The following is a 27,490-nucleotide window of genomic DNA, read 5'->3' on the forward strand; positions in this document are numbered from 1 at the left end:
AATTGTGTGCTAGCCTGTATATAATACATAACAAAATACAACAAAAATGCGAGCATTTTATATTAACCTGTAATTAGTGTTAAAAAATTGTGTACATAGCATTGAAATAAAATAAATATTGGATTATCATTGAAAATTTATTATTTCATGCTTGATGTAAAATAAGGATTAAATTTTGTGTTTAATGTAATGTACATAGTATAATAAGTTATTATAAATGTATAGTTTTATGTTTGATGTAGTATTGTTAACAATGAATAAAGCTTTTGCAATTTAATTGGAGAAAGACATTTTGAGAAATAACAAAATTGTGTATAGCTCTTTAAACGAATATAACTGAATTAGTTAAAACAAAATCATCAAATGAAATATTTTTTTCTTCAAAATTTAATGATAAAAATAGATAATAAAAAATTGCATCAACCCGATAGAAGAAAAATAATACGAAGCCCAAATCTTTGATTTAACGATACTTTCTAATTTGACAATAAAGGTCTTTTATTATCAATATACGTACATATATTATAAAATACTTTTATTTTATTATAAAAAAATAAAATTAATACACTTTCTAGACTCACAACAGGTGAGTTAGGCACATGCAATTCTCAGCGACTGTTAATTATGACGCATAAGGCACTGCATTTGATATTTGCCTTTGAGCTTTTGTAGCATAGTAGGTACGTCTGAAAGCCTTTCTGGTACGTTGCTTCAAACTTTTCCGTACAGTTATTATCGTTGTTGTTCTGGAATATAGTTGCGCCTGTGCTCGAACAAAGTCAATTGAAAATTCGAATGCCAGCCGAGGCCATAAACCAGACGTTCGACTGTTGCCTAATCAACGAAAATTCAGACGCAAAGCCCTTCGAAAAGGAAAATCTTTAGATTGTACTAAATTTATTAAAAAAATATATTGATGATAATAATAGGGAAAGCAAAATATTTAATAATAATGTCAGCACAGCATACATTTTTTGACATATTCTCTCAATAAATCCAACGAGAAAGATATCGAAAAACCACTAATTCTCAAGAAAACTTGTATGCCTCTGAGCTTAAGTTGCCATTCTCAATGATGTTTATATATTATTGTAAAGCTCATATTTAAAGCTAATATCAGATATTTACATTCATATGATCATTAATTATTAATGACGTTAAAGCGGCTGATTAAAAATGCCCGCGTGGGAAGATATTAAGCACCCCATACACACACAAAGAAGAAGTTAGTGGTGTTGGTCGGGACTGCTCATTTGAAGCATTGCGTGAGTTTAACCTACAGGTGGTTATGTGTGTGCGGCGAGACGCAGTCCAATTAAGTTGTTGATATCCGCGAGCTTCCGCCTCGGCGGCGAGCTTTCGCAAAAGCTCCCCCCACGAGCGGAGCTTTGTGTTGTTTATTCAGGCCCCCTCCGGCCGGGCCGCCCGGCGGCGCCCGGATCACTTTGGGACGGTGAGCTTTTGACCCAAATAGTCAATAATTCAGTAAAACGATTTTGCTACATTGAACAAACGTGTACATTATCAGCGTACATACTCACATACATATATTCCTGCGATGATGAATTTTTAATTCCACCTTTAATCTGTAAATATTTGAAAATAAAAATTTACGTTAATGAAATTGTAATACTTTTATTTTTATTTTGAAATATGTACCTTCAATTGTATTTTATTGTATATTTTTATAATAACTGATTGTGAAAATCAAAATAGGACATATAAACAAAATTATTTATTAGAATAAAAACAACAGAAAAAAATAAAAAATAAATATTTCAAATAAAAATAGAAAGAAATATTATTGTCTGTTTAATTTTAGGCCAAATTTAACGTCTCAATTTTAATGCAATGTAATAAAAACCATTTTCAATAATTTACGAATTACAATTTTTATCTATTCACTAAAATACCACCAAATTTAACGTTGGTAATATTTGCTGTCAAATCAGACTTAGACTAGTGTTTACAAACTTTACTAATAGAACATAATGTAATGAAAACTTTGCACTTAAACATTTGCAATAATTCACAAATCACAAATTGATCTGCTTAGTATTCAATCAATTATTATTTTCATACCTTTTATTTTCATATTTTTTAAATGCTATATTTATCTAGAAAAAAATAGTACAAAAAATATAGACAAATATTTAAATTTAAAATTGTCAAAATAACAGTTATTGAAATTACAATTATTACTTCTTAGAAAGCAAAAATTCACGTCAAAAGCAATAAAATCGTGTCGGCGCCGTCGCAGTGGGAACGCTCGGTAACGAGCGGGTTTGCTCTCGGCGGTCCTGGGCGCATACATAACGTCAATACTGGCACTTCCAATTGACATTCGCTTCTGACAACACTTCATCAAAAACATACACGTATGCTTCACAGCTTGAATGCATAAGAGTTTATCTATATTTGAAGCAATCGAAGCGAATAAAAAAAATAAACACCTTATTCCCTTTTAACTTGCGTTTAAAAAATATGATTTATTAACTGTATATGATAATTTGTACATAATGTTTTTTTCGTAGATTGCTAAGAATACGTTAAATGATTGTGATTAAAAATTTATAAATTATTACCATCTGGTTACCAATTTTTATTTTTGAGCTGCTTATCTAATACATATTTATGGGTTAATATAAATTATATTTTTCATGGGTAAAAAATGGGAAAGCTTTCGGTTTATTTTCAATACTTGTGTGTATTTAGTAAATCACTAGTTCATATGATATAATAAATACTAAAAATATATTATTTACATTAATAAAAAATATTTAACTAAATTAAGAATTTAACTTTCCTGCACTTTCTTGAAGCAATAGACATTCCTGCGGTGTGCTGTGAAGGGGAAAGTGAATCACCCCTTTATTTCTCTTCCGTGTCCTTTTTGAGACATGTCTACTATGACGGGGATTAAAGTCGCTAATTTATAATACTTCATAATATAATAATAATTTAAAAAATTAGCCTAGTCGAATATGTATTTGTAACATGACTAAAACATAACTATAGTTCTGATATCCATCCATTTTTGTGACACTATTCGATATATTAACGCGGAATTCGAGCTTTACCCTAACTTAAAATAAGTAAAAAAATATTAATTAAATTCTTCTTAAACTTCAATTAAAAATTGTTGGTAAGTTAATAAAAATAAGTATATGAAATGAGATAATGGTAAATAAATGCAAATAAAATTATAGAACAATAAATCATAAATATGCAAATTCGCATTGCAAGTTTATGATATTTCACTCTTGTTGTCACATTGCTAACTATTTAACTTTGTCAGTACGAGTATTGCGACTCAGCGTCTGGCTCTGCATTGGTGTGTGTGAGAGAGACGGCAGAATGGGTCGGAGGGTTAGTGTGAGAGAGACGTAGATAAGGGAGTAAATACTTGAGTGTGACATTATAACAAAGGGAGGGGACAGCTACAAAATAAATCAATGGAAGCAACTCCAGACAACTGCGTCGATAGAAATTGCTAATTAATCTGTAATTAATTTAATTGAAAACAACTGGATCAATTACCTCTCTGTTTATCGCAATTTGAATAATAAAGAAATATATTCAAATCGATCAGTATCGTCAAAATGTTTATTATAAAGTAAATTAAAGTGACTGGCTAAATAATGAAAGCTACATACATTTTCACAAAGGTTCTTCTTGTCTGATAAACGGTATGGATAACAGTTTGCATTCAATAAAATACATAAGTAAACAAAGGGTAAAAAGCTGGTAATACGTCAGAGTGAAATCAAATACAAAAAGGTATATAACTATAAAGATAAGGCTACCTTTTACCTGATAAAAATAGTATCCGTCGTGTCTTTCCGTTCACCTACGTCCAGTATTATCATGTGACCTCAGCATTTGCGAAAAAAGAAAATTGTGTTCAAAGCAATCACATTTTGCCAGGGACAGCGATATTCAAATAGGGCGAAACTATAATCGTTTAATAGTGTATTATTTTATACGCATACATATTTTTTATAATTAAAATTTGATAAATAATATAATATACTAAAGCACGTAAAATTTAGGGCGAAGAACGAAATCAAAGACAAACTTATTTTTAACTAGATATTTAGCGAATTTTATTTGGCTTGTATTAATAATATTTTTTAAGTGGTAAATTAGAGTAAATGTTTGCATACTTATGTTATGTATGTGTATATGTATAGTTTTAAATACATTTTTGTTTAAAATAGTTGTTTTTTGTGATTTAATAAAAAAATCTTTCTAAACACGTATTTAAACTAGGATATTTTAGCTTATTAAGAATGATAAATTATATTAAATAAATGTAATAATTATGAACGAGCCCAGCATCTTAGAAGCCCAATCGCAGACGTCGTTTACGAGTAGAGAGAATCTCCAATTGCTCTTAAAAGTGATTCAAAGATCCTGAGTGGAATTTTCTCTAAGCAAAACGTTCCCACTGAGATCGTAGAAATAATCTGATGGCGATCAGAATCGAAAAATGACACAGTATTGCACTTTCTGACACTAAAGGGCAGACAGTTGCTGGAGCCTCATCTCCATAGAGAATCTAAACCACTCTGTAAAAAGAAGCAGTGTGCAATCTTCTATATGCTGATGTTCAAATCATCAGCATATAGAAGAAAACTTGAATTTGTAACTGCTGTATTTATGTCATAAATAAACAATGTGAAGTGAAAAGGGCCCGGGTTGGACTCTTGAGGACCCTTCAGGTAAATGATATTGTGTTAAAATCATGTATATATTATACATAATTACTCAGTCTACGATTAAGAACGAATTATTTTAATATGTTTAAATTTTAAAAAGGTTACTTTTTAATTATATATACAAATGGTCATAATGTACAAAAAAGTCGTTCAAATGAAGATAATGATTCTTAAACAATTGAAAGGTTTATGCTATGAAAAATATTGAATACTGTAATTATAAATAATATTATTTTTATTACCTCCAGCCGCTGAAAGTAATTTAAAAAATCCCTTCTCTTATATTTTTTTAAATTTTCTGTAAGGTTGCATATTAAAATTGTCCACGTAATATTTTTTTACGCTTACATATTTAATATTTATGATACCTGCTTATTTGTCTTAAGTCATACTATATCAAAGATCACCAAACTAGGATATAGTAGTTAAAATAAAAATAATATTTTGCAAGATTATTGTTTTTTCGAATAAAATAAATCAGTAATGATTTTTTTGAGATTCAAATCCGTTGAAGTGTGACTTTGCAGCCAGTAAGACGCAGATAGAAACTAGTGAGAATTGTATAAGATTACATTTATTGAGAGTTACTATGATGGGCAAGTATCGTTTTCTCCAAGCAGTGGTGGAGAATCTGGCGCCGGGATGATGTCCGTGGAAGATCCTTAGAGTTCTGATTGGTGTGGCAGCGACAGTATAGCAAAGGTTGATACCTCTCTGCTGCAGTGCTCGTATAGTAGAATCCCTCTCAGGATGTGAGCTTCTATGACTGTATGTTGTCCGCGGGCGGGCGGGCGTCTGCTAGTCTCCTCGAGTGTCTGCTTTTTCCTCATCAGAGACCAGGCTACAAAGCTTGCTGTCTAGTCACAATCATGCAGCGATCATCCAGCCAATCGTTGCACTCGATTCTTAGAGTAACGAAATATTTAGATCGTTTTAATTCATTATGAGCGTAAGGCACTTTAATGATTAAATACTTTTAATTATGTTATGTCGTATATTTTAATTATTTCTAAGATTAGTGAAATATTATAAAAACAAACATGTTTTTTCAAAACTATGTGGTTATGTTTGTGGATATGCATAATTTTATATATTAGTTTTTTTAATATTTCAAAAGATGATTGAATTATCTTTAATCCATGATATCATATCATGCTATTTTATTTTATGTTCATACTCAGGAGCATGTATGAATGTACATAGAGTACATATGTTTATGTATAACTTTCATGAAATTGACAATATAAATCAGCGTCGTAAGAAGTGTCAATCAGGTAGTAAAGGGCGACCGACGAGGTGACAAAATGGCTATAAATTACGGTAATGGAGTGGCGGTGATCTGCAGCTACTGACACACTGGCGCCGCTACATCCTTGCACGTACGTTATATGTGGCGTTATAGGTGAGGATATCAACGCAAAATTTCATTGTTCTCTATTTGTTTCAGTGCTGAAAATGCACCCTCTGTGATCATAATATTTTTTTTATGAATCTACTTATCATCGCCAGTAATCGACTGTTTGAGAAAAAATTGTGTTCATTGCATTTAAGTAGCCATCGCAAGCAAAATTTCGGTCTACTATTTTTCAAATATAGCTCTATAGCAGCGTACGCCACAGCTTCCACTTTTTTTTCAAAAATCACGCACACTTAACTAATATAATCGAATTGTAGGAGTTGACAACCAGCTACTGTTATATTATATAATATTTATTTTGTGTGAATTAAGCTGAATTATTTACAATTATAGCCGGATGTGGTCCAAACGAAATACCTTGAAATGAGCACTGCCGCTTCACGAACAAACAATTTATTGCAGTGCATGTAGAAACAAAAACAGCACACAATCGTATTTTCGTGCGACGTATACAACTTTCTTCTTGTGACTCGGCTCTAGCACGTGCGAATGTATGTGTATAAAAATTGGAAGCTGTGGCGTACGCTGCTCTATAGTCTGAAAGAACGAGTACTAGCGGAGCTAAGTACTCGTTCTTGCTAGGATTTTTTTCTTAGACAATTTTATAAGAACTTAAGGTTTTAAAAACCTTTCCCAATTCTTTGTCAGAAGCTAGAAACAACAATTTAAAAAGCAAAGGGACATTCAAATCAGTCTTTAAGCAAATAAATAGATTTCAGATCGATTCAGTTTCCATCTATCTAAATTCTAATGGAAGTTGCTTCTGAATTCCATATAACATATTGTAATAATATCCTGACACTTTATTCTTCTTTACTTCTATCGATCTTTTCAAAAACTGTGAATGACGAAGGCATTTTGTATGCAAAATATTTCATGTAAATACAAAGGGCCCGGACTAGACATTTTGGCACCTGAGGCAAAAGGACAAATTTGTGTCCCATGTACTTAATTTTTTACTTTCAATAAGTATAATATAACAAAATAGATTTATTCATAATAATATTATATAAAAAATGTTATAGAACACAGTAATTGTACAATTGTTGTAGAAATATAAAGTTTTGGACATATTAAAAATGAAATGACAAACCTTTACAAAAAGAAAAAAAAAATTTTTTAACAGATTTTGTAGTAAAACTTTATAGCAGCGGCGTAGCTATGGGGGGGGGGGCCGGGCGGCACTTGCTTGGGGGCGGCATATTCGCGATGGAATCGTCTATTGTGGTTTTAAACCCTGAATAAACTAAAATTTACGAATAGCAAAAGCTTAACAATAATCAATTTATTATTTTAAGAAATGCTGATTTTATGACCCTGTAAAAAAATGTATGGGAGGGTGCGGTAATTTTAAGGATTGCCCCGGGCGGCACATACCCTAGCTACGCCACTGCTTTATAGTGTTTTATATTTATTTTTTCAAAGTAAAGTCTTATCGTAGTATTTTTTTAACTAATTTTGTTGAACCGTCTGCAACAAAAATGTTACAAAAACATATTTGAGATCGTCACATAAGATCAATTAGAATAAAATAAAATTTTAAGTAATTTGATTTCCAATTTTTAAGTGATTCAAACTCACAAAAAATATCATATATTACAATAGAAACAAAATAATATCGTTTACTCTTTATCCTTAAAGTTTTATTTTTTTTTCTAAAATCACACTCAATTAAATTATAATATCGAATATGGCAATTATAAAATTGCCATACTCCATAATTTTTCCTGAGCAAGTGACAATCTAAAATAGGTTCTTAAAATTTTCAATTTAAAAAGAGTCTTCAGTGACCGGTAATGTTAATACTATTCTCAACGCATTATCTAAATTCGGATATGACTGTACTAAGATTGTATTCATGCATTATTCATAATATATCTAAAATTGTAACTGTCTTGACGTCTAGAATTACCATTGCCTGATTTTTGCAAGTAATTATTTCTGATGATAATTTATTAGAACTAATATCGTTAGGATATTTGAAAGCAAAATCATTAACTGCTTTATGTAAATTTTCTGCATTTTAAAAATTCAAAATGTGATGTAATTTTAATTTCATACAGTTTTTCATATTTCAATCTAAGATTTGATATTAATATCACATTTTTCTTTGGTTAAGTTATTGGTACTTGTTCTCAAATGCGTATCCTAGAGGTGATGCTCAAACTTAATACCGTGGTAGAAGTCCTTGCAGAAAAATAATAGTTCGAGGGTCGAGATGTAGTGAAGTGAATGAGTCTAACCCGTTATATTCATTATCGTGCGAATAAACCATATCCCCACTCCGTACGTTGGAAGGGATCATAAGAATGCGAGCTGTTAAGTCCGCAAGCACCTCACGCGGGGCTTCGGACGCGCGTGTACCGTATCTCTTGACTCCTGTTACGCATGTCGCAACAAAATCAAAGTTTTTCCATATTTTTTGTGCTATTGAAATTTAGTGCCCGATAAAACTCATGTGTTAAATAACAGTAATTTTCAATCATGTTCTTGATTCTATCTACGTATGTGGTAATAGGTAGAGCTAGTCACAAGAGAGGTCCAGTGGGTGCAAATTATTAAATTCTCGTGCTATGCAAAAGACACAAAATTGAAAAAAAAATTCGGTGCATTTTTATACCTGGTAGGTAAAAAGCATGTCATGGAGAATTTTTTTTTTAAATTTCACAAAAAACATAAAACCTCTTAAAAATTGTATTAAAATATCAACTGAATTGTCACGTCTTATTTAAATATATTATTTTTTGCATTAAGTTGGTAACGGTAGGAGAAAACGATGTTCCACCAATGAAAATGGGACGAATTAGAACCTAATACTTATATCAATTAGAGTTTTTTTTAAATATATCCGAGTGGTAAGGGTTAATTTTATTTTTATTTTTATTGGGGGCTATTAATGTTTTTGAGTACAGAAATATCATATCACAGAACGCACCTGCAACGTTACGTTGATGCGCTCGGGGGGTAGAGAAGGCAACAACTCATAAAATTAAGCGATTCGGCCGGCGGCTCGTCCAGTCGTTAGCGGGCGGCGTCTGGCTCGCACGCCGCCGTTGCGCACCGCTGCCGTTTCATTGTAGCCCACGTGCCGCCGGTTGACAGTGGCGCACCAACACTTTTTGACATTTGGCCGCGCGTTGCGGCACCGGTCGAACGTGTTGACGGATACTATTTTTGTTGCACTGTTGTTGTTGTGTTATTGTTGAGGCAGGTCGGATATATAATATATATGTGCAAAACTCCAATTGGATCACGTGCGTTGTGATCTGGATTGTTGATTGATAGATCATTATCGATCGATTTGGTTGTGCAGTTTCTTTTGGATTGCGGATTTAATCGTAAGTATTCTCAATTTTACTATTGTTTGTTTTAAAAATTATGGCAAAAATATACTTTACAACATTTCGTAATAAAATTCTAATGAAAACGTTTTGGAAATGTAACAATGAAAAATATTTGCTATTATTATTTTCAAATAAATAACAAAGGAAAATATAACGACGAATTATTAAATGTAATATTATAAAAAATAAGTAACATTCATTTTTTCTTTTAACGTTGTATTGGATTTGAATTCAATGTTTTTTTATGATTTTATTTATTACTATTGTGATCAAAAATTAATGCTTAAAATTGGCCATAAACAAACCGACTGATTAAAATAAATTTCTATTGAAATCTAACTTGAATTTAAGAATATGAATAATATCACATTACTTGTAACTAAATAAATATTAGGGATAATGTTTTCGATATTTACTTAAAAATATAAAAATATTACAACAATAAAAAAATAATGGAAGTGTTGATATATCAAATGTTTAAAAACACGACCAAAAATCATAGGATTAAAATATGTTTCGAAATAGGATTGTACTATATAGAGTAAAAATATTCGATAATAACAGTAAAAATCAAAATAGTAGAACAATAAAAAATTAAACGGAAAACATGACCAAAAAATGTTTCGGAATAGGATTGTATATAGATTTCTTTGGATTTTTATTTCAAAAAGTTGTTAAAAGTGAATATTATGTGCCTTAAATAGTACAGCTTAATATTCTGATATATTTTTAACGCCATAAATAAATATCAGAACATATTATTTGTACTATTTGTATCAAAATCTGTGATTTTTACAGAAATATTAAAACTTTTTAGTGTCATAAAAAAATTGGTATTTACTTTAAAAGTGAAAATATTATGATAATAAAAAAATGATGTATACTAAATGTTTAAAAACATGACCCATAAATAATGAGGTTACAAGATGTTTCGAAATTGGATAATAGATAGAGTTCTTTGGATTTTTTTATCAAAAAGTTGTAGAAAGTATATCTTATATCCTCTAAACTGTACCGCTAAATGCTTAATAATAACTCCACTATTTTGTATGATGTTGTGATATTTTTTTTACGTTAAACATAAGTGCTATTTGTATAAACATCTGTGATTTTGATAGAAATATCAAATTCTTTGTAAGAATAAAATATTGAGTTATCCTATATTTTTCTAGTCTCGCAGATAAATATCGTGATTAAATAATAAAATAAAATCGAGCTATCTTGTACATAGTAAAAGCTATTGTTTGTAAGCTGTTTTAACAGTTTATACTTATTAATTTTCTCATTGTAACGCATTGGGCTAATAAATAAATAAAATAAATAACGAGTCTTGTACATATATAAAAAACATTTTCATTCTGAAAATTTAAAAAATAATTATTAGTAAAATAGTGTTGTTAAAACTACTTGAAAGTATGATTTTAATACATAATATTTATATTTTTATAACATTTTCTTTTTGAGTATATTATAAATATTATTGCTCTGTCAATTCAATGGCAAAGTATTTGTATATTATAATAATGTTTCGTTCTTTAGTAAGGCAATAAAAACGCATTTAAACTAGCGGTTCATCTATCATTTTAATTGTTTACAAAACATTTTTTATTCTAACAATTCGAGCGTATCTTGAATTTAATCATTAAGGAAACGTTTAAAAAATACAAAATAGCTACTAGTGTTTTGAATTTGCATTTTAAATTTTGCTGTAAACAAATTTTTGTTTATTGTTTTATTTCTATATAGTGTATTATACGTATTTGATCTATAAAGCGATTTAAAATAATTAAAAAAATCTATATTGAATAAATATATCGAATCCAACAATTAAATGATAATATTTCCTTCATAGCGAATATTTATGAAAAAACACTAGTAATTAATTCTTGAAAATTGTTAAATTACTTTAATCGTGAAATAAAATATTCATAAATTATGTAATGAATGCCTGAATAATAATAATAATATAAGCTTAAAAGGTTTAAGGCTTTACGGCGACTCGTTACAAAGGAACAACAATCCTTCAAAACATGTTAGTTACGGTTTAAGTGAACGTGAAATTTAATTAATAAAATACTCGAATAAACGCGCTGAATTTTATTATTGTTTTCATATATATTATATAAAACATGATTGCTTTAACGTTAATTGCTTATAAGTGTAATACAATAAAGCTTCATTAAAATATAAAAGATAAGTAATTTTAAAGAATACTTACATAATTATTATGTAATATTAAAAATACGTAAGGTTAGGACAATATTTCATCAAATTGTATTTTTTTTTATTTACGTGTATTTTTATTTCTTATATACATTATAATATATTGTACGTTTTTACTTAGGAAATAAAACAGATTTACTCAGTCGTAATTCTGTTTATAAATAATTATATTACATTTTATTTATTTATTTCAATGCTCTATTTTCGTCGTTATTATTCCTTTGTGAAATCAACGCTAATTATTAATTTAATACAAATTCAACGTAATCGGCACGAGCACAAGTTACCTTTAATTGGGTACAGATGTAATTTGACGAAGTTGTTTCGGATGTAATTACGGGATCACATTATCCACTTGGAAACGGCCCTTTGCACAGGGACATTAAATTGTTTGATAGGAGCTATTTCAGGGGCTGCTTAAGACGCTATTTACGCACTTGCTTTATGTACACAACGCAATAAAATCGCTTAATGGTAAATGAAATATGACATTTGCGAGCTCCCACTTTACGAGCGACACAAAAATGAGCAAAATTGTAAAACTGAACGTTATGTTTATTACTCGAGAAGTGTGCGTGAAAACTCCACCCGTAGGGGTGTCAAAGTAAATAATATATAATACTAACTAACTATATAATAATATAGCATTTTTCATTGCGAATGAGATATCTTAGTTAAAATGGAAGCGATTTTTTGTCTCGGTTAATAAAACTGGCGTTTCCAAGTCCGTGATAATTGCCGTGTCAATTCGTAATCCTGCCAAGAGAGAGGTTTATTCAGTGATCGATTTCTTTGTATAAAAGGGGAGAATAATATTGATATTCTACGTCAACTTATTTTTATTGATAGAAATTAGCAAGCAAAAAATAGGCAAAGTGTGTTAAAAATATGAATTTTTCAAATAGATTATCAGCAAGAGACTTTTTTTGGTTAGATATAAAACGCTATATTTTTTAACTATTTTTATTTCATCTATGACTAATTATATTTAGTTCCTTCGGCACTTACTAGATTGTTTGCTATAATTCTTTACATATATTTCCATAGTCGCTCTTGACAAGTGCTAATAGAACAACAGCGCGGGTTTCGTTTGCGTCGCTCCACGGTCACTAACCGTTTGTGCCTGTAGTCTATGCCGACTTTCATAAAGCATTCGACAATTTCCTTGCTGCTGGTTGGTTATTTTGGTCACAGTAAATTAACACGAGTTTTGAGAATAAGACCCTTTACAAACGTGGTTTATTGTTTCCCGTGGTCGTTTCGCAACAAAGATTTTTTTTTAATGACAAAGAATATTTACAGTAAAAACACTTGCGTGTTATATTTTCTGGTCGTAATGAAGGCTTGTGTGTGGTCGCCACAGAAGAAATAATTTTAAATATTAGATAAAGTTAGGAAAAATATGGGGGATGAAAATCCTTATCCATTTAATTTTCCACATTAATTAGTAAAGTATGAATATCGCTTTATCATTTAACAATATCACTTTAAATATATTCAGCAACATCAGATGTTTCATGGTTAATTTTCTATGCATGGTTTCAATAATGAATTATTCCTTCAGAAGTTCACAATACAGTCACTATATTTTGTACAAGCTCGACTTTGAAATATTCTTTTGGAGCTTCTTTGCTGTCTAACATGTGTTCTAAATTATTGTAATAATCATTGAGAATCTAGTTTGTATCGCAGATATTGATTCTCTTATTTTTTTGAGAACTAATAAAGAACAGACTTCAAAACGTTGCTGATTTTGCTTTTCTATTACTTTGTACTGTAACTTTTCGTCATGAAACAGTTGTAGGAGAAGCCTCAAAGTTATTTGTGGATTATCCTCAACAATTTAATGATAGTCTTCCATGGGACTTATTTTCAAAATTAATATTGCAAGTACAAAATCTCTTGAACCATCGTCTTACAGTTCTTAGACTAACAGTACCCTCAGAAAATCCCAAATGGATATTTATCGTGACCTGCGTTGTGTTTCAGTTTGTACTAAAAAAATGTTATGCAAATCTTTTGTTGACAATATAATGCACATAAGCAAAATAAAATAATATAAAAATATGGTTATTTACTACAAACCTCTTGTTACAATCACGATCCGTTTTCAACTGAGTAAAAAGTCAGATCTTTATATGAAACTTTATGTTTTCATCTGGATACTCGCAGTTAGTAAAATATAGGAAATTCTGAAGCATTTGGGATCGCCTTATATTATATCATTTTGTGAGTTAAAAAAATTTTTGATTTAAAAATCTTTCAGGCCTGTTTATATTATTATTCTACAGTTATCGCCATAAATATAAAAAAAATATTAATGAATTTCAGTATCAGTTTATCTTTTTCACAGAAGAGATTATAATTGCCATGGTCATTTTTAACACATGTACAAGTCAATTCATTATTTTTACTTTTCTTATAGCTTAATTTATTGTGTTAATGTTTATTTCATATGGTAATAGTTTTATTTTTTTATATACATAGAATAAATAAATGTTATATTTATTCGAATGCTTTTTATAACTATTAATAAAAATATACATTAGTAAGTAAATCGTTTAAGTTGCTAGTTATTTATAAGTATATGCAAGAATTATTTTTTCCACTTACGTGCTCGATTGGTTGTCACGTTTAATCACGTAAAATAAACAAAGCGATGAATTATTAAACTAACACGTTTAAGCATTGAATCATTTTCAAAAAAATATGGATTGTGGGTTTAAATAATTATTTTTAGATTTATAACTAAATCGATTACCTCAGATTGGGATTTCATAGCTTTTGATATTCGCTATCTAAAGTCACTTTATATAATCCTAACGTCACACTCAGTTTAACAAATTGATAATAAAGATTGTGTAATACTTTTCTCAAACGTATTTTTCATATTGTTTGTTTACATAATAATCCATCCTTTAATTTTAACATAAATAAAATAATACAATTTAAAAATCTTTTTCACAATCTCCATCCATCATTCAATCATATCTTCCAATTAAAAATTTTCATATTTCATTTCGTTCATTTGGCCGTTGACACATTTGCTGACGCGTGTTATCATGAATCGTCAACATTTTTTAAAAATCTTTAACTTTTTACTAATTTTAGACATCTTCACGCGCCGCTATTGCACTCTTCCGACTCTCAATTGTCTCTTCAGTTACACAAATTAAAGTATACGTTAATAATAACAGCTCGGCTAAATGGCGCAGACATGTAACTTTTTAGTCGCGTCATTCGTTCTCGCTTCCAGCCCGCCGACAAAAGGTTGACAACGAGCGTCCGAGAGAACATTTTCCGTGTACACTTCTTCTATTTTTTTCCTTCACTTTTGGCATACTCAAGTTAATTGCCGTCAAGTGTCATGCATACCAACTGCGAGTCAAGAGCGCCGAGCCATTAGTGCCGCCCGCTTTTGATGTGTGAAAGCTTTGGCAATTAAATCATATATTTCAGACTTTTAGTCCGCCTCTATGTATGTGGATCTAGAGATCTATAGATCTAGAAGCGCCCGACGTCGCAGTCGATCACATTAAAATAATAATAAAATCGAATGTAGAATAGCGCTCGTGTTATGCTAATAGTTATTATACAGCAATATAAAAATATTGAGTGGATTTGTGGGTTAAAAATCCTTGATTTTTTACAATGGAAACCAATTAAATTAAAAATAAGGATTGGCTTGTCTATGTGGATTGATGTTTTAAATTCATATCAAATATAAAATGCGTCTCCGAGTTCACGAAATTGAATTGTGTGAGTCAATTGAAAACTTTAAATATTTCTTATCACGTAATCTATGTAACGAAGGTTATATTTTTTTACGTCATCTACGTGACGTTCAATATAGTTTTTCAGCGCTTAGAATATGCATTTTTAACTCGAGAAAAATATTATGTTGTACCTCTTTGATTAACTTGAAAACCTTTTCTTCCATCGCCTCTTTTAACGGAGCGAAAATTGTAAAAAAGAGAGTACTGCGAATGTTCAAGTGTAAATATTGGATTGTTGCAGTATTGTCGTGCAACACATACATTCTGAATTTCATGTGATTTCGTTTTGATTTTAGTGCGGGTTAAAGACAATTCTTAAGAAGATCAGTATGTTTCAAAATTACCCCTTAAATTTCCCAAAAGAGAGTAAATATATTTTTTTCTCGAATAGTGCTTTAAAGCTCGGTTTCACATGCATTAAAATGTACTGATTTAATGTGTTTCTTTCTGAATAATAAAACAATTAAATGTAGTTTTTAAAATAAATTAAAAACACATATTACTGATACTTTTCAGTAACAAGTTATTGTACTAATATAATATGTAAAAAATTAAGTACTTATGAGAAAGCAAAATCAAATTTTGACTTGATAAGGAACACTTGCTTTAATTTTCTTTGTTATGCTAATTTTACATTTAAAAAAGTCCCTTTTTATATTTTGAATCTTAATAACATTGTGTGAGCGACATCAAGGAAATCATAAAGTGATATGATGAGTGTTGTTTATAATATTAGGCATTTAGGCCTTTGAATTACCTAAGCCATCGCTGTCATTATATGAGCTATGGAAAATCTTCGATTTATAAATATTTTGTTCATTCTGGAGTATCACAGGGATCCAATTTTGGACCTTTGCTCTCTTTCTTCTTTATAACGACATATATGCGGCAATTATGACCTGATAATGTTTTAAAGTACTAGCACAAATTCAGATTCACTCTTTTTACAGAAAGATCCTGGAGTCGCTGTCGAAGTGGTCGATTGACAATCCACTATTTTTCAGCATCGCTAAGTGTCACATTGTTTTATTTTTTTGATCATTTGCCCGACCGAATTATCTTACACTTTAGATGAAATTATCTTAAGCAGAAATATATCAGTCAATGACTTGGGAGTGACATTCCATTGTCTAAAATTTAAGTAAAGCAATGTGCTCCTTGTTGATAGGAAAAATTAAAAAAAAGAATTGAGATATTTCTACAAGTGTCCGTGTTTGTATCCTAGTGCATTTTTGCTAAAAGCCTTGAGATGAAATTAATCGTTTTCTATGCAAAGCATCTACTCAATGAAAACCTATTTTTAAAGTTGCTAAGGGTGGGTGTCGACAACCCGTCAATCGTGACATTTCGGTGACTTTCGGTTGCGAGCTTTGGAGAGCCCTAGAGGGTCGCGATCGCGACCCATATTCATACCCGTTGCGACCAGGTCAATGCTTAAGAACGCTTCTCAAACACAAATATGTTTTGTTGTCAAAAGAAAACCTGCCAAATCATCATGGTCAGATTTGTAATAATAATAGCAAAAATAATATTTAGTACTTTTTTACACTGTTTTTTATCGGTTATTAGTTTTATATTCTGGGAGCTTTTTTTCATAATGTTAGTCTAAATATAAGTTATTTTACAAGAACGAATGTCATTATTTAATAAATGTGAATATTAAATAAGCTTATCCTAACTACAAGCTAAAACGTTAATTTATATATTATTGTGTTGTCACAACGCAGTAACATAAAAATTTGAGTTTTGGAAACCATAACATTTAGAGATTGCAATAATACCGGAATTTTCAGTACCGATATGACCAAGAGAGAAAACAGTCAATACCGGTATTGACATTGTAATTTTTTTATTTGACCGAAAAATTTATATAATTAAATTTACATATTTTTTTTTATTTGACCGCTCGCATGATTCGCCATGTAAATTGATTAGTAAAGCAAAACATTATAATACATTATATATGTATATTTATTATTTTAATTAAAACACTCATGAATTATTTAAAAATATTTTCGAAAATACGATTACATAATCTTTCTTCTTTTGGAACAATAAACAAAAAAATAAATATATATTAAAAAAATAAAAAAATATTTTCAGTACTACAAGTATTTATTTTGTAATACCGGTAATACTGAAAGTCAATTTTTCTCAATACCAGAATTACAGTTATTGCAATCACTAATAATACCATTGTGGCTTCTCAATACTATTTTTTGCCTTACTATTAGTGTTCAAAAATCTAAAAATACTGATTTTTACTACAAATTTTGGTTATATTTTGACAATTTTAATACCTTACATTTAGCCAATATGTAATAAAAACATATTAATTAATTTAAAAAATAAACATTTTTTTTATGTTTATTATTATAAATAAATATTTTTGCAGTCTTAGATAAATTTGTATCATGTTTTAAATTCTTATTAAAAATAATAGATCCTAACATTCCCAACGTTACAAAACCTTTTGCATTTGTATTGTATTTTTTTCCAAGTACAATCAATATTTATTGTCAAGATTATTTTTAATAATGAAAATATGATTGAGTTTGCAGGTATATAAATATATAAAAAAACAAACTCACTTATATATTAATAATTTATACATTATTAAAAATACATTTTTTTCATTATAAAATAATAATTTTCATACTAATCCGTAATATTTTAAGAAAGACTTATAATTGTTTAATTTCGAAGCGGTAATTTTCATTACGTACTATTTACATAGTAGTAAATTAATTCTTACTCACTCCGATGAAAATGTAACGAGAGCTCATAAATTTAATTTTGAAATTAACGTAAATATTATCGCGTGACGCAAATTTGTTTTCTTTTTCTATTCCGCTTATGATTCGCAGGCTAATTATTATCAATATATAGAACACGCACGTGTAAAAAATACCTTTTCGCTAATATTTCGTTTGACTGTAACGAATATATATCCGATTCGATTTAATTATAATATATTTTATTTGCGTGACATTATGTGTAATAAAATAATATTTCAATAGCAGCAATTTCTATTTTTTAATTTTATTTTACTTTTGTGATTATTGCGCAAACTGCAATAGAAATCCTCACAGACAAAATTGCGAACATAGATGATTACTTATAGGTATAGCTCTAGACACGTAACTTGTCCTATTGCAATAGTGTGAGTAAATATGTATACTAATCTGCACTGATTGGACCCTGTAAAATAATTTTTGACGTAAAGACTTTTTAGTGGACGGCGATAACATAGGGATGGTTTAGGATCAAGCGGTAGCGGCGAAATACTTTCCCTATCGCTCGCTCGCGTGTTAAGTGACTAGAGTGAGTGAGAGATAGGGCATTCGGACCGTATCCCCTTATCGCTCACACACTCTCGTCCCTTAACACGCGAGCGAGCGAAAGGGAATATATTTCACCACACGCGCCTGTTGGTGCTAGGTAGAATGGGTGTGAGTCAGTAGGCCATTGGCACAGAGCGAAGCTGTCGTCTGTTGAGTACATGGTGTTTATCAAGTATTGAGATGTCGGAATACAGTAAATTAGGACAAGGAAGAGCATTATCGGGACAAACTAAAGAAATGGTTTTAAACGTATATACATATTTTAAAAAGATGGACGATACTAGCAAATCGGTAATTATTGATAACATAATAATATAGACAAAATATTTATATATTAAATAATGTGTGTATTTTTAGGTAGTAGAGCCCGTTATGAAACAGGTTGCCGAGGCGACAAAGTTATCTATCAAACGGGTACAAAAAATCATTCGGGATTTTAAAAATAACGGAATAGGGATGGCCATAACTTCTCCGAAGAAAACAAGGGTTTGCAGTAAAAAAATTGTAGTAGATGATTTTGACAAATCAGTGATTAGAAGATGTTTACACAATTTCCACTTAACACATAAACAATTGCCAACCGTAAACAAAATTTACCCAGTTGTTAAGGAATCGATATCATTTATAGGATCGGAAAAGACATTGGGTAGAATAATTGTCAATGATCTAGGATTTAAATGGGCAAAAACGCGTGACAATTACCCATATTTAAAAGAAAAAAGCGATGTTGTATACAAAAGGATTGTATTTTTAAAAAATATTGCACGATACAGACAAGAAGGAAGAGTTATTGTATACACTGACGAAACATATATTCACACCACACACGTTTCATCCATGGCTTGGAGCGATTCATCGGACAGCGGTATTCGAAAGCCCGTATCAAAAGGTTCTCGTTTTATTATTGTACACGCTGGCAGTGAGGCAGGATTTATACCGAACGCATGTTTGATATATAAATCGCATCAAAAGACGGGAGACTACCATGACGACATGAACTTTAAAAATTATAAAAAATGGTTAACCGAGATGCTAATTCCAAATCTAGAGCCCAGATCGGTGGTGATAATTGATAATGCGCCTTATCACAATAAGCAACTAAACCCGTCTCCAACCTCAAACACAAAAAAGGCTGAAATGATAGAGTGGCTTTCGAGAAAAGGCATACCCTTTTCACAAAATATGTTGAAGGTCGAACTGTATAAATTGGTATGTATTCATAAGTCCAAATTTAAAGAATTTGAAATAGATGCTATTTTTCGTGAATTTGGTCACGATGTATTAAGGCTGCCACCATATCACCCCGATCTCAACCCCATAGAAAAAATTTGGTCTTCTATTAAAGGCTATGTGGGCTCTAGAAATGTCGAGATGACAATAGATTCGGTCAAAAAACTAGTGGAAGAAAAAATAAATATTATAACTGCCAACGAATGGAGTAATGTCTGCCGAAATGCAATAAAAATTGAAAAAAAATATGAAATAAACGATATTGCCATGGATGATATTATGAATAATATGAATTTAGTGTTTAGTGTAAACGAAGATTCAGACTCTAGTTCAGAAGATTCCTTTGATGAATAGATTAATTTGTCTGTAATTTTTATATTAATTATATATGTATGTATTTTTTATAATTTGTGTTGTTGTGATTTATATTTAAATAAAATATTTTTAAGTTAATACTCTACCTTGGCTTTTAAATAATTCTTACACTAAGATATATAATAAACCAAAATTCTGGAAACTGCTTTATCTTTGTTTCATCTTCATGCGATCACTTTAGTGAACTGATAAGGTATTTTTATGTGACAAAAAGGTAAAATTAGTACGCACTCGAGGTTGTCATTCACGTATTTAATACATTTTAAAATCGTCATAATTTCTAAAGTATTTAATTTAATTTAATCAAATTTTAAATTCTAAATTCACCATATACATACCAAGTTTACAAATTCTAAAGATCCATGGAAGAACCATTGATATTACTTTAGTAAAACTATCACAATGCGACAAGTAAGACAAAAATAATCCCTTCCGCCAGCTCCATGTCAATAAACCATCCCTATCCAGGTATAAAAAAGGTTTGAACATAATTGCAACAAAAAACAGTCCATTGAAAATCTGACATAAATACGATCTGCTTCATTTATTATTTAAAAATAAATGCTACACAAAAATAATATTAGAAAATTAATTAATAACAAAATGTAAAACATTCATCAAACACCCTGTGACTCACACACACGCAATCGGACAAGTTCTGAGTCTAGAGCTATACATTATGCGAGAGGTATTGTAATGCTTTTTTAAACGTATCTCAATGCCAATTTGTATTAACTATACAAGACTAGTTTAAAATGAATGATCACGCTATGTTGTTAAAGTTATAATTAAACCATTTAACCGTGTCCGGGTCTTAATGGCTTTTGGATATATGACACGTACGTCGTCCGCTTGTTTGCGGAACGCGACACACGAGATGATACCCAAACGGATCGTAAACCTTGTGTCATCTCACTCACAATGGCTTGCTGAGCTTTCCAATCAAGTGTCAGACATGTGTACCCAAAGTTTCCGGCGTGTGCTCCGTTTCGATGGTATTATGTGAAAAAAAAATGCCAGGGATAAGATCGACGACGCCTTAAATATCAAAACTTCTCGGTAGCAGAGTGTAGACGAATTAATGGTCACCTGAATCGGTGCCACTTAATTAATTGTGTAGACGTCTCCACTCCACTGTGTCGAGCGAAGCCATATAATAATGGATGTATTTTAAGCTGTAAGATAATATATTATGTGGTGATGTTTGGAATCTCGTGTTATATCATTTTGATAAAAATATTAAGGATTGGAAATAAATCTTGTATCATTAATTTTTATATTTCATTTTATGAATTATGCTTGGATTTATTAAAATTAAAATACCATTAGATTTTGGTTAAAATATTATATATATTATAACTCCAAATATAATCATATATTGACTGGTGAATATGTAGCTATCTACAATACTACCCTCCGGCGATTCTTAAATTCATATATTTTAGCATACTAAAAATAGACAAATATAACATTGACATGTTCATTGACATGTTTGACAGTTCTGTTGAATGAGTTAGATTTTTTTTAGATATATATATATATATATATATATATATATATATATATATATATATATATGTATATATATATATATATATATATATATATATATATATATATATATATATATATATAAATATATATATATATATATATATATATATATATATATATATATATATATATATATATATATATATATATATATATATATATATATATATATATATATATATATATATATATATATATATATATATATATATATATATATATATATATATATATATATATATATATATATATATATATATATATATATATATATATATATATATATATATATATATATATATATATATATATATATATATATATATATATATATATATATATATATATATATATATATATATATATATATATATATATATATATATATATATATATATATATATATAATACATATACAATATATTAGGGCATGTTGTGAGTCCGAAAATATTTCGAAACCATTTGTCACCCCTGAGATGAACGAACGTACATTGTTGCGAATCAGTACTTTTCTGATAGTTTTTACGATAGCCTGAAACTAGCTAAAATCACATGTTCACAAATCACAGTATTTGACGAACGATCGGACTACTTTTGAGCGCGCACACTCGCTTCAACCACGGGTTAAATTATAACCACGTCACCGTTAATCATAGGCGCCAGCGGCGCTGCGTTGTTTATTGGAAAATTGCACGAATTAATTAAAAATCACGTTCGTTTCCATTTTTTCCCCCCGAACGTTCTTTTTTATCCCCATGTATGAATACCTGTATTAATTATACGTATCCTTGCTGCCAGTTTCGTGCCGATATGGAAAACGTGAAATGTGACCGCGCGTTTATTGAATGGCTTAACTGTGCGCGCAATACAATAGACGAAGAGCCTTCGGGCTATCGAGGCGATCCAATTACAAATGCCACAGAAACAATTTACCAGTTTGACTGCTTTTATTTATGCTCGAAAATGCATTATGCTGTACTATTATATTGCGCTATTTAATGCGATTGATAAAACCGAATGCGCCAAAATGCGCCTAGTGTGTGCGCACGTAAGCCATTTTGGTGCGGATGCGAAACAATGCCTCAGTTTACGATTCGTTTATCGTTTGACAGTGCTTGTTAACACACACACACACGAACGATTATAATATATTACATAAATAGTTAATAATATAATACCCCTAAACTTATATTGCTCAAAAAGTAAGCTCTTACCTGTACAACGCATGGCCTTTCTCTAAGAAATGTATTATTTTATGTGAAACAGTGGTGCATATACCACGAAAATATAATCGGAAACAGAATAACCACTTGTAGGTATACTTCTGCCTGCATGTCAGATCGGCTAATTGGGTAAATAGAAAGACAAACATTGCAAAGTTCCGAGCGGTGGTGGAGAAGCTGGCGGCGGAATGTGTGCCTCCATGATCGTAAGTTGTCTGCTGCTGTGTGGTTGCTCGTGTCTGCCTTCTCCTCATCGGAGTCTAGGCTTAAGTATCCAGGGCTACAAATCTTGCTAACCAATCACAATTATGCAGTGATCATCCTGCCAATCGTTGCAGTCGCTTCTTAAAACGGCGAAATATGTATACGCTTTTAGAGCGACATTCGATTGATGGGCATTATCTAAGATCGTATTGCTTGCAACGAGAATCTTGTGGATCCCATGATTTATTATATCCGTGATCGTTTCGCAACAAAGAAATATTTTTTCAATGCACCGGAGAATCCTTGCGTGTTATTTTGCAATTTTTTCCGGCTGTAACGAGGGATGTGTGGTCCATCATTTACGCTACTGTCTTGTCTCCTTGTTGATGGATGATAATTTTGGTCACAGTAAATTAACGCAAGCTATGAAACAATGACCCTTTCAAACATAGTCATCTGTGTATTGTCGTCACAGTAGTTTTGGGTTAAATTCGTTAAGGAATTGCACGATATATGCCGCAAAGGCTTATTTTCAAAGCTATTGAGTATTCAATTTTTTCATTGAGAAAAATTTCAATTGCTTTTCTGAGTTCAAAAAATCTCAATACAACATAATTGAGCCCTCAAACTGTCAACAACAAGTCAAAATATTCAGCTTTAAATTCTAATAAAAAAAATCACAGAAAAGCGACGATGGTTAAATCTACGAAAGCGAATACAGTTCATCGCTAACACAACCAGTTCAATAACATATGATGGATTGAGATATTTCCCATAACGCACCTGCTTGTGAATAGCACAATAAATAATTATGGGCTTAAAATGCTTTGCATTTAAAAAGCATTATATTTTTTTTCCACTAAGCTCTAACTCGTTGCGCACTAATTTTTTCCATTATTTACTTTTCCATTCTACTTTTCTAACGTTTGATTTAGAATATGTTTATCTGTAGCTTGTACAAGCAGACGATTCGTAAAAGATAATAATCTAGCGCTGACTCTTAAAATAAACAGCAGCTACTGAACAGTATTGGTAAGACCAATGGGCCCTAAAAAATTCGTCGCTATTACAACATGTTTATTTTTAATGGTTGTGCAAGCTTGTAACTCACTTATCCAGTAATTATCTGTTTTCCGAAGCTATTAAAAATAGTTACTGACTGTTTTTTGTTTTTACATAATCCTTAAATTATACAAAATATTCGCTATTTCGCAAAATGTACTTGTTATTATTTGACATAGAGCGCATTGAAAAAAATCTGGTTTCAGAAAGGAAGCCAAGAGTCGAAAAAAATTAGGAACCACTGAGTAAGGTTAAAAAACTATTACAAATCATTTGCTTTTCTATATAATTGGCTATTGATGTTACGCGCAATGTGCTCAACCTTTCTAACAACTATTCTCGCCGAAAGTCTGATATATTGCAATAAATATATTTTCCCAGGACACATATACAATCAAACATGACTTAATTAATTTTCCATCGGTAAATGACTTTAAATTCAGCTTCATTTTTATTTTTTTATTTTTAGAAAAAAATACGCAGCGATGAAAAATTCCGTTATAAGCTTTTACAATTTTCTGATCGTTGCTTATCTGCAAGTTGTGAATATTGTGTCGAGTGCTTAGTCTGATAATGACGACGTATATTGTATTATTTTAGTATAAACTTAATTTAATCGCACAATAGACATAATCCTTTGTCATCTTAATCGATAGCAAAATAATTCACACTCCTCTCTGATTTAAAAGCACGACATTCGTCCAATAGTCTCTTCCTTTCTGGCTTCGTTACTGATATGATGAATATTCAGAGATAATAAAACAAGAATAATATAACATAAAAAGCGTTACGTTGTGTACTAATGTTTATTGTATAATTATCATTGGTGACAGTCATGTACTTGGTCGTAGATTTTTTTGGTCTGTGTAATTCGGTAAGTCAGGTCACAGGAGGGCCAAATATAGTCTGGCTATTGGGGTCGATCATGCTTTGATCGATAAATCTTGTGGTTGCTTTTCTTGGTCTGCATTTTCTCTAGCAAATGTTGACGAAGCGAATCTTCGCTTTTAAATTAACTAAAGAGCCTTGAAGCAATCGCCTCTTTTACCCAATTGACTTTCAAGTTGAAGTGTCATCATAGTTAAAGGGCCAGAATGGCGTAGTTCATATGGTGCTACACTAAAAATCTAGAGCTATTTTAAATAAAAATATGATTAAAATATTAACCAGCCATAACTTACAATTATTTAAATAGATGACACAAATTTATCATTGTTACTAACTAAGCTAGCGCCTGTAATGTAACAATTAAGGATTTACAATAAATGTTTAGAAACACTTAAAACTTTTATATTTATAGATTTTTTCCCATAAAAAACGTGTCCTTTTTAAAACCGACAGACTTTCATAATTGAGTAATGGCTTTTCTCTTCTGAGAATAAATCAATAACACCTCTTAATGTGTTTTATATAATTATTTTGTCACGTTCTTTTAAATTTAAACAACCATTATTATATTATATATTCGTCGGGTTTCGATGTTATTTGCGCCTTTAGTAAAATTATTTTCTTAGAATGAAGCATTTACACATCTATCTAAGTGTTTTACGCAATTATTTGGTTAGTTAAATTTAAAGTCCAACACTATTTAGTATATTAAAGTAATCGCAATAAAAAACACAAGCAAAATCTTTCATTATACATTGTTAAAAAAATTCGGCATGATAAATTAAGCCAAGAAGTAGCTTTTATTATAAATATTATTATAGTTAAAATTAAAAATAAGGAATTTAAGCACATATCGATCATTTTAATACTATTGTGTGAAGCTGTATAGCAAAAACACTTTTTTTTTAGAAACACAACAATTTTGTTTACGTGATAATATTAACAGTGAGTATTTACAAAACATTTAATAAATAAATACGTATAGACAACTCTTATATGTGGGTTAGAAAATTGTGTGCAGTCGTATACCTGCCATATAACCGTTATTGATCGAAGAAATACAGCTAATAGGCTTTAAATGCATACAAAAGCTTTTTTTTTTATTGATGAAGAGTGTTGCTTTCTGATGAGAGTAAAATAAATTTATGCATGTAATAAGAGGTGCATTATATTCCTCATGAAAGTGGCGAAAGATACAGTAAAAATGTATTTTCGAAATCTAGAAGGTGCTTGTTATATTTCGGAATGGAAAGTATCCACCTCATTGACAAAATAATGAAAGCGGTTAATTATAAAACTGCCCTTATTTTTTTATCTTTTCGATGGGAATTGCGTGTGGGCTTAAATTTTGACTGCAATTTATCTTTGATCAATTAAATAAATATGAGATTAAAAAACTTAGGCTAATAATACTATTATTGTAATATGAGAGATATTTTTGGTCATTATAATATAAGTCTTCCTTCAAGACTTATTTCATTCTGAGTATTAATAAATTAATTATTGTTACCGGTTGTAACACTAAAGACACGCCTGTCAAGTCGCAGCGCTGGATTTACTCGCCAGTGAAGGATTTAGGCGAGAGCTTTAGATATAAATATAATTGATCAACATCTTCTTTAGACGCTGTCTTCACAACTTACGATATTCCCTGTATAAGGCAGTCAATTAAGTGCCGGCAATCAAACCCGGTTTGATATAAACGCGCTAAACTTAAGTAGGAACAATAAGCGGGCATTAAACGGTGACCCGCATATGTTAAATATACGTTCATAACTCTGCCTCAGGCGTTGTCAACCTTTGTTAAAATGTAAATTTTAAGTCTAAGTTGACACGACGTTATAAACTGTTATTATTATTATATAATATTTAAATACAGAAGTTTGATTATTGCTATTGCAATGCTTTGTATGAAATGCCTTAATCAGATCAACTGGTATTGTTGCGAGCCCCTGAGGCGTTTAATGCCTATATGAACTGTAATTGCTGCAGTGTTATTACGAAGGCGTTGACAGTAATATATTTATGTTGATTGCCTAATAAATTTAACAAACTGAATATTGATAGTAAATAGGTTTATTCTTTGAAGAAGTATCAAGTAATAAAAGTCTGATTTTATTTAAGACTAC

General features: G+C 30.3%; 2 protein-coding genes across 2 annotated transcripts in view; both read left to right on the plus strand.

Annotated features, from left to right (window-relative positions):
- The first annotated feature begins 9,107 nt into the window (after positions 1-9,107).
- Positions 9,108-27,490, plus strand: part of NK7.1 (homeobox protein NK7.1) — a 166,778-nt gene continuing 148,395 nt past the window's right edge. The window contains exon 1 of the mRNA XM_088183219.1: positions 9,108-9,476. The gene's annotated coding sequence lies outside the window, so the exon portion shown is untranslated. The remainder of the gene's footprint in view (positions 9,477-27,490) is intronic.
- Positions 18,604-21,005, plus strand: LOC148236925 (uncharacterized). The gene is made up of 2 exons (XM_088182255.1): positions 18,604-19,116; positions 19,183-21,005. Exons 1-2 carry the CDS (start codon positions 19,006-19,008, stop codon positions 20,407-20,409), a joined length of 1,338 nt encoding a protein of 445 aa, XP_088038381.1. The 5' UTR covers positions 18,604-19,005; the 3' UTR covers positions 20,410-21,005.

This window comes from Plectrocnemia conspersa, unplaced genomic scaffold (assembly GCF_051122295.1).
Source record: "Plectrocnemia conspersa isolate PC_06_02 unplaced genomic scaffold, ASM5112229v1 ptg000003l, whole genome shotgun sequence".
In the NCBI taxonomy this organism is placed as follows: domain Eukaryota; kingdom Metazoa; phylum Arthropoda; class Insecta; order Trichoptera; family Polycentropodidae; genus Plectrocnemia; species Plectrocnemia conspersa.